Raw genomic sequence first — 12,908 nt, forward strand, 5'->3', positions numbered from 1 at the left:
AATTACGACATATCATAGCCAACACTTCTCGACGGACATTCACGGGGAGTACAAGCAAAGAAGCATCCAAGTGACAATTGAGCATACAAGTGACAACCCATATTTTAAAACATGGACAAACAAAATTACACCAACATTTAGATTATTGCCGACTTTCAAATTAATAGAATGAATGTCATTTAATTTCCTCGACCCCACATATCCTTGAGGTAGTTCCTCGTTGCCATGATTTCGTAAACTTTTTGAGAAGATACACTTCGACATATTTTCAGCTTTTCCCAGTCAGAAATTTGAAATATGTATTATTATCGTGATTCGCTGACGTAATTCTTTATGTGAAAATTGTAAACAATTTGTAAACAATTGCAGAGAAGTTCATTTGATGTTATTTTAGAAGACAGTTTGATGCCAAATGTCCGTCGTCTCCGGTCTCCCATCTGACATCACATTCGCTCAATAAACAAAAGTTATGATTTACATATTCAATTAAGAGAACCGGAAACGTTTTGAATGCAACATTCCGGACCCTAAATGTTCTTAAACATTTACATAATTCGAACGAAACATAAAGATAATATACTGAACGACTAAGCGGAATCGTAAATAGTTGCACTTTCCAAAAGTACAATTTTATTTATTTACACTTGTTTCCACCTCTTACGACTATAAAGATTTTCCCTTCTAAAAACATCTGGTGGTAACGATGCAGAAGTAGTGGTTAGAAGTTAGAAGTAGAAGCAAGTGATTAGGTGTAAGAACTTCTAGATATTTTGGGCCGTATGATACCTTTGTCAATGGACGACTATTGATAATGAACTTTACCTCACACACTGGCGTTACGAGTCTCTTGTCATCGAGTGTTTGTTGATTCGGGAGAGCAGACAGTACCAGAAGAGTACCAGAGAGTATCAGAAATTGGTGTATTTGTTCCTGATTCCAAGCTAATATCGCAATGCGAAGTTCTTTCTCACCACTGACAAAATTTTCCCCATTGTCGGACCTCATCAATAAATTATGTTTATCAAAAAAGTATTGCCATTCTATTGGCATAGTTGCTGTTTAACAGAATTGTATCGATCTTAGTAACTAATAAACTAGCTATTAAATGAAATGTATTCACTTACTTATATAAATGTTGGTATACATTGGATGTGACAAACCTCATAAAAGTCTTCATCTTTTATTATTTATATCTTGTATATTTTCTTTGTATCATCTCACAAAATATGATCACATCGCAAATACTAAATTAATAGCTATGAACTGGAGCATCCATAATCAAGTGCTAGAACAGTAATAATTAATAAAATTAGGGGCCACGTTGGTTTCCTAAATTTTACTTGCTAAAGAAACTAGCTATGATATTAGTAATGGTAATGAACCACTTGAGTATGTCTTTTCCTAAGGGCCTGTTTATATGGAGCCGAGTTACCCGGCTGAGCGAGTTACTCGCCTGGCCGGGTAAATCGGCCCTTATATAAAATGTATGCATTTCCCGGTGAATCGTTTATATGACACATCCGAGTAACTCGCCTTGCCGGGTAACTCGGTTTGTGTAAGCGAGTTACCCGGCTAGGCGGGATGAATTTTTCCATATAAACGCATTTGCCGGGTAACTCGGCGAGGCAAGAAAATTGGCTCTGTTGGTACCCATGCGTACTAAGCCTTCTACATGCAGCATTATTATTCAAAAACATAAACATATCATAATTTTCAATTTCTTTTTAAAATCTCGCGCCTTTTCTCCAAGTTAGCACTACCAAACTTCATTTAAGACAAATGAACGGAAAGGAGATACAGAATATATTTTTATATTAAAAAAACGTAACCGCCCACGTAAAGAACTTTGACCACTTACTCTACTTCACTACGCTGGAGAGGAAGAACTTTGATAGAAAGAAAAAGATAAACGCATTAAACTATGGAAATAATTTGTAGCACACTTTGTGGTTGTCTGATAAAAACAATCCGTCTAATTCTTATCAAAGATGTTACAGGTAAGGAACTCGGGTGTGTGATCAGGAACACGCGAAGAACAAACAAGTCCTTATTCATTTAAACTTCATTTTAGGCATGTATCGCGAACGCTGGCAGTTGGAAGTCGAAAGGCAGTTGGAGGATCAAAATGCTGGTACGCCAATGGATTTTGGTGTTGAGCAATGGAGCGAAGACTGGAAAAAAACAGTCGCTCTTGCAACAACAGCAAGTTTTTCCTCCCTTGAGGGGATTCATATATTTGCCTTGGCAAACGTTCTTCGAAGACCCATTCTTTTAATATGTGACAATTTTCATCGTGGTGACTGTGATGAACCAATTTCTGGTGTAAACCTTGGTGGCATATACTTACCACTGTTATCTGACTCCGTGGATTGTATCAAAACTCCTCTTTTGATTCGCTACCACTATGGACACTTTACAGAACTTGTGTTGACAGAAAATAATGAAGGAGTATCATTAATGAAACATGATGTTCTGCCTATGAAACTCCGTTGTTTGTTACCAGAGGAAAGCTATTACTCTGATCGATTACTACGGGAATATTTGAACTGGTAGCGAAAACGCAAGCCTGTCATATTGTTTCTAAAATAGATAAGCACTGTGTACATGTGCATAGCCTTGAATGGACGCTGTATTAACGATATAAAATAAACAAGACACTCAAAAACTTTAAAAAATATTTTTAGTGAGCTTCCAAGGTGTAATAAATTATTCAGTCCAGGATGACTAAAAAAGCGTTTTCAAGTTGCAATGCCTTAATTTATACCTGATAATAGTGGGGTTCATTTACATAATAAAGCATGTGCAAGTCATGATTTGTATTCTTTTGCTGTTGTGCTATTTGCCATTTCCTTCTAGCTCTTTCTTCTTCAATTTTGATCTTCTTCTCTGCACTTAACTGATAATTTATTCTTCGATTATCATGTTAAAAGCGATTACAAATACTCAATTTATGATAATGCTCTATAATCAAGGGTGCTATTGCATTTTCGTAAATTAAACAATGAGAGACAACGCTGGTTTCCTGAATTTTACGGTACAAGAGAAGTAACTTCAGTTAGTAGTGATTCACTTAAATTTAGCATACCTTTTCATAAGACATTTTTGTTCTTCTGTACGGCGCAAATAAACAAAAAATCACAGACGTAAGTTTGTCAAAGGTGTACTACTTTTGTACTTCTAAGCGTCCATTACAGTTGTCTAGCTGTCACAAATGTTCTTATGCGTAAAAACATATGTGACAGCCCTTACAAAAATAGTTATAGAGCACTACATTGAAGCAATGTATTGGATATTCAATGGAGTATTCACAACCGGACCTTAGAGCCCTTCGTGTTTCACGATACTCGGACACATTACGATCCAAGAACTCAACAAATGCAACAAATTTTTACAGCTACAACCACAAAACCAACCTGCACAACACAACACTTGCAAAACACCCTAACACCAATAACCATTACAACCACCTTTTCACAAAAAAAACAGCCACCACAACACATTAGTATCAACAGCAACACTACAATATTAATGAAATGACAATCCAATCCATATTCACTATAAATGCAATTATGCAAACAGTTCTTTTACGTACACTTTGAATTGAAATTTTAAAATATATTATACGATTTTCATAACAGGAACCCAAGTCGTTATGGAAATGCATAGAAGTATTTCTTCAATAGATGTTGCCACTTCGGAAATTATTCGTGATTCAATTGATAGGGACGTCACTATCCCTGCAGATCAGGGAAAACATCGATTCTTATTAACATCATCGCGATACACTTTTTTGTTCCCGAATCTTTCTTGTTTCAATAGAGATTTTCAAGATTTTTTGTACGCAACCTTAGTAAACATTGCTCTTGAAAATGAGTTGGAAAACAACAGGTCTCTCAACTGGTGTAAAATTCTACCGAAGCTTATTCCTATAAACACTTTGGGCGACGGAAATTCTTTGATGCATGCAGCTTCACTTGGTATGTGGGGTATTCATGACCGAAAATTAAGGCAGAGAAAAACTGTCTATCAAGTTCTTATTGAAGATCAAACAGGTTTGAAAATCTTGCTTACGGATTTGATGATGCTGTTTTTATAAAACGGTGAAAAATCACTATTAAAAATTAGTTAGCAGTACTAATTATATGAATATGAACAGAAACTCTGTCTTGATGACAGATGCTCGTAGCAACGCACTTGCGTTGTCTTGACAACGAAGTGTTAAAAAACAAGGAGCGTTGGTTTTTCATTCATTCAGTAAGAAATTAGTTAACAAAACTCCTTTCTAACTTCTTTATACTTAACTTCTTTTTACTACCTTACATTTTTTTGATTTAAACTATTTTTAAAAATATTTTATTAAATTTTCGGCCAAATACTGCAGCTTTCTTCAGAAATAAACCAGAAGAACATGATGATTTCATATATTGAGCTATCTATCTTATTCACAATGAAATGAACGATTCACAAAAGAAATAATTAGAATATATATTCTATAAGGCTCCGTTTACACTATACCAGATTACTATCGTAGCAGTCGTAACAGGTTAAATTTCTTTTGTACTAAAAGGCAGTGAATTTGTTCAACGTCAGAAACACAATCAAATCGACTAAATTTATTAGCTTAATAAGCTTTTACTCCGTACAATTACCCCTTTAAAGCAAATGAAGAAGTCGTGTTAGTGTAAATGCAAATATAGTGTGTGATTTAAGAATAATAATTCATTAAAATGTTTCATTGAGTGAAAAAATAGTGCTTAAAATAAACAAGTAATTACATCATAGTTGGTTCTTTAGGGAACTCGTTCCCATGGTCTGACATCTTACATAAATTCACTGTTAAATGAAACAACTACAAAAACCATGCGCGCTTAATAACTATGAAGTAATCTCTATATCTTAGTCATTTAAACTTCAATTTAGGCATGTATCAGAAACGCTGGCAGTCGGAAGTGAAAAGGCAGTTGGAGGATCAAAATTCTGGTATACCAATGGATTTTGGTGTAGAGCAATTGTATGAAGACTGGAAAAAAACCGTTGCTCTTGCATCAACAGCAAAATCAACCAATAACCATAGATTTTATTCTCTTGAAGAGATTCATATATTTGCCTTAGCTAATATTCTGCGAAGACCAATTCTGGTGATATGTGACGATTCTCATCGTGGTGCTGGTGTAAACCTTGGTGGCATATACTTACCATTGTTGTCAAACTTGGTGGATTGTATCAAAACTCCTCTTATAATTGGCTATCACCATGGACATTTTACAGCACTTGTGATGGCAGAAAATAATGAGAGAGGGCATACATTGGCCGATCACAAAATGGTGATTGGAGTACCATTGATGAAACATAATGGCCAGCCTATGAAACTCCGTTGTTTGTTACCAGAGGAAAGAAATTACTCTGGTCGACTACAACGGGAATATTTAAACTATTTAAAGTTACATTACACATTTGACAATGAGTGTGAAATGAAAATACTCGTCGCTGAAATGGAAGCTTGTGAACAAAATCCACATGTTTATGGAATGTTAAAAAGATATTTTAAATCAATGGAAGATATACATTTGGAAACATTGACATTGAATCAGCTATCACTTAATGACCAAAGGACAATCACATCATATTCAACAAAACACGAAGACCATTTTAAAAACAGTAAAGAGCAGAAACCATGTGCCAAGATTAACTGCAGAAACATTGCCAGTATCAATAGCAATTATTGTCATCAATGTAGAAACACAGACAACACCCGTATTTGTACTTCTCCTGGCTGTGATTATACTGCCAACCCAGATTATGAAGCCTTATGTTCTACCTGTTTCACAACATTGAAATCTATACTACACGAGGGAACAAAGACGGCAACTCCTTCAGCGTCACCTAATGATAGATGTTACAATAACTGCGTGAACAAAGGAAATGATGACTTTCGCGGCCTGTGTTATGATTGCTATAGAGAGAAATTTCTCAATTATCGTTCTTCAGCAAAAAAGGACGTCGGACAATCCAGATCCGTTGTCCAATGCAATAGAACTAGAAAAACAACCAACATGGGAAGGAAAGATGGAAAAAAATTTCAGGTTTGTGATTTTAATGATCAGAGAACAATGGCATCATATTCAACAAAATATGAAGACCATTTTAAAAATAGTAAGGAGCATAAACCATGTGCAAAGATTAACTGCAGAAACATTGCCAGTGCTGAAAGCAATTATTGTCATCAATGTAGAAACACAGACAACACCCGTATTTGTACTTCTACTGGCTGTGGTTACACTGCCAACCCAGATTATGAAGGCCTATGTTCTACCTGTTTCACCAAATTGCATGCATTATTGGAGGAGGGGCCTCACATGGTTACCCCATCAGCACCACCTAATGATAGATGTTATAATAACTGTGTGAACAAAGCAAATGTCAACTTACATGGCCTGTGTTATGATTGCTACAAAGAAAAGTTTCTCAACTGTCGTTCTTCAGGAAAAAAAGATATCGGACAATCCACATTCAATGTGCAAGGTAATACAACTAGAAAAACAACAAACAGTGGAAGGAAAGATGAAAAGAAATTTCATGTTGTTAACGCAAGTTCATCCACGCGCTCAGTTAACGTTGTATCCCATCCAAACTGTGCGAAAATTTCGCCAATTTCAAGAAAAGTAGAAACGGTCGAGAGAAGATGTCTGACTAAAAAATGTGTGTTCTTTGGTACTCCAGAGAATGAAAACTTGTGTTCACAATGTTATGCAAAGACTCTAAAACTAAAGTCGGAAAAGAAGACTCAAGACAGAAAAAAAACGAGATAAAAAGAACAGGAAAATAACGCAACAAGCCATGCTTTGCACAGGTTTCATTACGAGAAGGAACTTCATTATCAGGAGAAGGAATTATTTGCCAACTTTTCAGTTTCACCTAGAGTAAGGTTTTTTATTTTTTAGCCAATTTTTGAGGAGAAAAGTGCTTCAGAATCTTCATCACCAGCACAAATGCTGTGGATGTTTTGGAACAGAAGAAAATCAGGGTTTTTGTTATAAATGTTTTGAGTCAGGGAGTATCTGTTACATGTTTAAAGATGTAAATCGTCCAAGTTAGTAAAGTCCTGAGAAGAACTGTAACTGTTGGTGTTGATGTCAACTGACGTTTTGAAAACCTTTGCGGCAATTGACTCTGAAGATGACTACCACTAAGGTTGTCGAAACATCGGTCTACATCAACACCAACAGTCCTTCTCAGGTCTATACTAACCTGGACGATAAACAATCAACATCTATAAACATGAAACATGACAGAAAACATGTTGTGCAATAAAAAGATTAAACAAATTTTTGTTTCAATAAACATGAAAAAAGTATTGTCATTATATTGGCACAGTGGTTGTTTAACATAATTGTATCGATATTAGTAACTAATAAAGTAGCTATTAAATGAAATGTATTCACTTACTTATATAAATGTTGGTATACATTAGATGTGACAAACCTCATAAAAGTTCCCATCTTTTCTTATTCATTTCTTGTACATTTTCTTTATATCATCTCAAAAAATATGATCACATCGCAAATCCTAAATTAATAGCAATGAACTGGAGCATCCATAATCAAGTGCTAGAACAGTAATAAATAATAAAATTAGGGGCCACGTTGGTTTCCTAAATTTTACTTGCTAAAGAAACTAGTTATAATATTAGTAATGGTAATGACCCACCTGAGTATGTCTTTTCCTGAGACGATTTTGTGTTTTCCCTACTACTCAAATCACAGACATCATATTTCATCTTAAGACGACTTTGTTGCATTGAGGGACTGATAATGAATTTGTTCAGATTCTTAAGAACTACATTTGGTCTTAATACACAACATGAGACTCACTGGCTATAAGTTTTTTTTTTTATTAAACAGAATAATTGCAAATCTGTATTGATGGCAAAAGAAATTATTCAAGAGGCAAGAAAAATTGCTCATATGTACGAACTGGCAATATTGTGGAAGTCAAGCTTATCATAGCGTCAGCAATTTCAATTTCAAGACCTTTTATTTGAGAGGAATATTTTTTTCTAATTTCGCAAGAGTTAATGAAGGAGTAAAGCGAAATTTGCAGTTGAGTGTATTCAGTGATAACAAATATAACAAACCAATGTTGAAAAGAAAAAAGCAAAAGCTGTAAATGGAACGTCACATAATTTTAAGATAAACTCATTGGCATTTTCACAGAAAACTACTTTAGCAATTGCTTTATTGCTTATCATCATGTTCTATAACTGTATAATGACATGTATACAAACCATGACTCAGATTCGTTACAACAACGAAGAATATTGGCATTTATATAAGCATTTGACAAAGATGAAGAAATTCCTTGTGCAGGCATGATTTATGTGTTTATTGTGGTACACTTATATAAAGCGATACTCTTATATACAATTCACTCGAATGTTAGTTTTGTAGACATGTTTCTTGACAATCATTCATTACAAAACTCGTTAATTCAACAATACGGCTTTTGCTAGGGAATGTTGATCAAAATATGATCGGCTTGAACAACGTTTAGATTGGATATACAACATTGTTATACGATATGTCGATTTGCAAATCGTAGACGAGAGTTGTTGACTGTTTACAATTGGCCATGGAATGTTAGCACCGAAATCCAGACAGTTCAAGGATAGTGTCGACGCAAACAATCTTCAGTGGTGAATTATTTGGTACAAGTAAACGAACTGTAGAAAGGAAAATGAATGAATGTGGATTATCAGCTGCAAACTGTTACTCAGCTTTTACAGATCACGAACAAGACGAGGTGATATCGAACATTCAGAAAGACTTTCCGAACGTTGGCTCGAAAAGAACGACAGGCCTTTTGCGATCCAGAGGTGTATTTGTCCAACAAACACGCATTCGTCAATCGATGCGCAGAGCTGATCCAGAGAGAACACTTTTACGAGCTCTTGAAATGCGTGTAATTTCTCGAAGGCGTTATTGTGTTACTGGGCCTCTTTCATTGTAGCATATTGAAGGCAACCACAAGCTAATACGGTAAAAACTACAAATGTGTTCGACGTTCAACTGTGACATATGCAAATAAACTAGTGTATAACAACTTTATGTATATCCTCGAAACAATTAACGTGTTTTTTCCACATTAGCTGGAGATTCGTGATCCATAGAGGAATCGACGGTTATTCTCGATTAATTGTATATCTTACCTGTTCAACAAATAACAAATCTTCCACAGTTTACCAGTTATTTCAATCTGCAGTCGAAAAGTTTGAGTTGCCTTCTCGCGTACTCTCAGATAAAGGAAGAGAAAACACAGAAGTAGCTTGGTTTATGCTGTCGCATCCACGTAGAGGCCCAGACAGAGGGAGTCACATAACTGGAAAAAGCGTTCACAATCAACGCATAGAAAGGCTTTGGAGGGACCTTTTTACAGGATGTACTTACCTCTTTTACCAGCTATTCTACCACATGGAAGATGAAGGGATTCTTGATCCATCAAATGAGCAGCACATAGCTGCATTACATTTCGTCTATCTTCCAGTTATCAACCGGCATTTACAATTATTCACAGAGGGACATAACAGGGGACCATTAGCACGGAAGGAAACCAAACACCTGAACAATTGTGGTTGAGAGGAATGCTTTCGAACCCTAGTAGGAAAATTGCTGAAGAATTTGCAAGTCAGGTATGAAAATTTAAGTGCTTTTATCTGCCGTAAATGATAACAAAATTTCAAAAACATACTAATGTCTGATTTTGCTCTTTAATTCTGTAGAACTATGGAGACTATGGAGTCGATTGGGACAGCCCATGCCCGAACGAAGATAGTTAGATTTGTGGTGCCTGACACCCTTATGCCTATCGACAATGCAGATGAAGATGAACTTAACAGAACAATCAACCCACAACGTGATTCACATCATCATGGTGTTGACAAATACATAGAAGTGTTAAACTTCTTTGAGAATTGCTTAACCCCGTTGAACACACAAGAGGCTATTCAGATTGTCAAATCCACCAGCAGACGACTGATACGAGCACGGATTACACATTTCCTGTACACACAATACAATGACGTAAGAACCAGATAACAAATACGGCTAACATGACGTTTACTCCTCATTTGATTCTGAAGATGACTACCGCTAAGGTTGTCGAAACGTCAGTCAACAACAACAAAAACAGTCCTTCTCAGGACTATACCAACCTGGACGATCTACATTTACAAACATGAAACTATGCAAAAGTAATTTCACTGCTTCGTCAGTATTACCATTGGCCATCTCAAGGGCTGACGAAATTTTAGATAAAGTATGCCAGGGAAAGATAGTTTTTATCGCATCAACAGCTAATATAAGTAAATAAATTGACGTATTAATGGACGCTAAAATATTTCAGACAGCTTCACTGACTTGATAAAATCTCAAAATCATAGCTAATTATCATAACCTGTTCCAGAAATAAATGGACTACTCATCTCTGCAACTGTTCGATAACTTTCCCTTAGGAAAAAAATGATGGAAAAATCACATTTAAAAATTTTCTAACATTTGAGCAATAGCACAAGAATGTAGCATAAGAGTGGGCAACATGATTTATGTAAGAAATTATGAGAGTTAAAGGTATATTCTTATCAGGATAATTGCTGCAGCACAAGGTTATACCCAGTGGCGGACACTTGACGAAATTTGGGAAGCGACAGGCGAAAACGATTCCAGTAATAAACTGATATATTCCTGAACAATGAGGTTCAAATGCTTATTCATTAAAAGAAGTCAAGTCTTAATGACTAAATACTAACAAATCTTAATAAATGGTAAATTACCAGCTTCTAGAAAATATGTAAATAAAAAATATGCGCTGATAAATGATACAGTAACAGTTCCAAGTTTAGTAAAACATAAAAATTAATTCCAACCATAACATCTAAGCCTCTAACAAAAGATGTTTTCCTTAATAAATATTTTTGGCAAAAACACTAGTCTTCACTAGTTTTATTTGCTTGTTTAGCTTAAGAGATGAAGAAGTATATTAAAGTTAGGGTTTGAATTAGTGATGAAATATGTCATTTTGTTGAGTAACTTGATGCTACCACACAAGAAAATATTACTAATAAAACTTTGACATTTTCAGTACGTTACGAATACACACCATATATATCCGGACAATGTACTTCATTGCAGGGTAAACCTAAACTCTGAGTTTCCCCCTTTAGCTAAATTACATGCTTATTACTGTATTTCATAAGTAAACCTCTGAAATGAAAACGTTCTTGTGTTTTTTAAAGTTGGTTAAAATTTTTAAAAAAAAATTAAAGGGGGGGGAGGGGGGAGAACTGCCGTCTTCTTAGTCTCTGCCACTGGTTAAACCAAAATCTACCTTCCTTTATCATTTTCACAAGAGTCAGTTGTCTTGCCATAACAAACATGTTCATTAGTTTGAGCCACTGCCATGGTTTCATTGCAACCTTCGCACTTTACAGTGTACACAATGTTCAACAGTTCTTCCTGTAAAGCAAACAGGCTTTATAAATACATTTATAAACAATGACAGCAAGGTATGCTATATTTTCTTCAAAACACATGCCTTATCATCCAAGTTAATCTTTTTTTCATGAACTTCTTATTCAACAGTTTGTACTCTAATCATAAGCAAAATGATGAAATCAGAAAATTTAAATATATTAGTAGCTTTTTAATTCTAACTCAAATGTTTTTGGTTAGCTTCACATATGCTTCACATATACAATTTGTAACCAACAGCTGTTGGTTGGAAATTTCTACAAATTGCTTAAACAAAAAAATACTACCAATAGGATTTTCTTAAAAGCATTTTAAAATGAAAGTATATTTTCGCACTACTGTTATGTTAAGAAATGTTAATGCGAGACCACCTTTTATTCAAGTTGAAGAAACACAATGGTAGTTAGTTGCATTTATAAATTGTTTTAATTGACAAGGCTAAAATTTTTAACATAAAAAATAGTACATACAATTCAACATCATCACAGCAGCTTTCTTGATGCTCCCTGATATTGTTGACAGATACATCAAGTTTACAGTTAAAACACATGACTGTGGGTACAGGATCACAATCTTCCTGACGAACAAGGCAAATATGAAAAATTAGCAATGAAACACATGACACAAATACATAAACAAACTTATGGAATAAGTGTGCTTTTTTTGTCTAAAAACTAATCAACAACAAGCATGCACTTCTTTCTCGTTTTTCATAAATAAACATTAAAAAAATACTCACTTCGCTTGAGTCAATAATTTCGGAAGGTGTCACATTTAAATTGCATTGGATTGGTCTTATGAAAGCAACAGCCTGTCAAAGTCCTCCTGAATCGCGTAAAAATGGCACACTATGTCCAGACTGAGGTGGCTATATCATGATCAACTCACTGGCTTGCACACCACGTCTTAAGATGTCAAATCCTCCACCATCTTTCAATTTAGGATACACCGCTTCAAAGTTAGTTTTCGTTGAATAATGCGAACAAAATACACTTACAAGACTATGGGGCGCCATCTGTGGTTTTATTATTTAACCGCATAACACTGTGATTTTCCCTGATTTATTAAATAACCAATTTCTTATTTTGGTTATTTAATAAATAACCACTTTATGAAAACATCGAAAATTGGTTATTTATTAAATAACCAGTTTCTACACACGCCGAAAATTGGTTATTTATTAAATAACCATTTTCTACACACGCCGAAAATTGGTTATTTATTAAATAACCAGTTTCTGCGCACGCGAAAAAATGGTTATTTATAAATAACCAAAATAATTTCGCGACACTTGGCGTGCCAAATGACGTCAGCAAGCAATAAAATAATTTTCTCAGTCCCCCCCTGGATAAGCACTCATTTCCGCACTGTCGCGTTATTGAAGTT

The 12,908-nt window shown here is 35.0% G+C and overlaps 2 protein-coding genes across 2 annotated transcripts; both read left to right on the forward strand.

Moving 5' to 3' along the window:
• The first annotated feature begins 4,922 nt into the window (after positions 1–4,922).
• On the forward strand, positions 4,923–6,809 carry LOC124441531 (tumor necrosis factor alpha-induced protein 3-like). The gene has a single exon (XM_046992010.1). The coding sequence runs from the start codon at positions 4,923–4,925 to the stop codon at positions 6,807–6,809; it is 1,887 nt and encodes a 628-aa protein (XP_046847966.1).
• A 1,924-nt stretch (positions 6,810–8,733) lies between these two features.
• LOC124441532 lies at positions 8,734–9,832 on the forward strand. Its single transcript, XM_046992011.1, is given in 5 exon segments — positions 8,734–8,958; positions 9,007–9,035; positions 9,146–9,582; positions 9,585–9,685; positions 9,776–9,832. Coding segments are annotated over 5 exon segments (849 nt in total).
• The last annotated feature ends 3,076 nt before the right edge of the window (positions 9,833–12,908 follow it).

This window comes from Xenia sp. Carnegie-2017, unplaced genomic scaffold (assembly GCF_021976095.1).
Source record: "Xenia sp. Carnegie-2017 unplaced genomic scaffold, XeniaSp_v1 HiC_scaffold_20, whole genome shotgun sequence".
NCBI classification, from domain to species: domain Eukaryota; kingdom Metazoa; phylum Cnidaria; class Anthozoa; order Malacalcyonacea; family Xeniidae; genus Xenia; species Xenia sp. Carnegie-2017.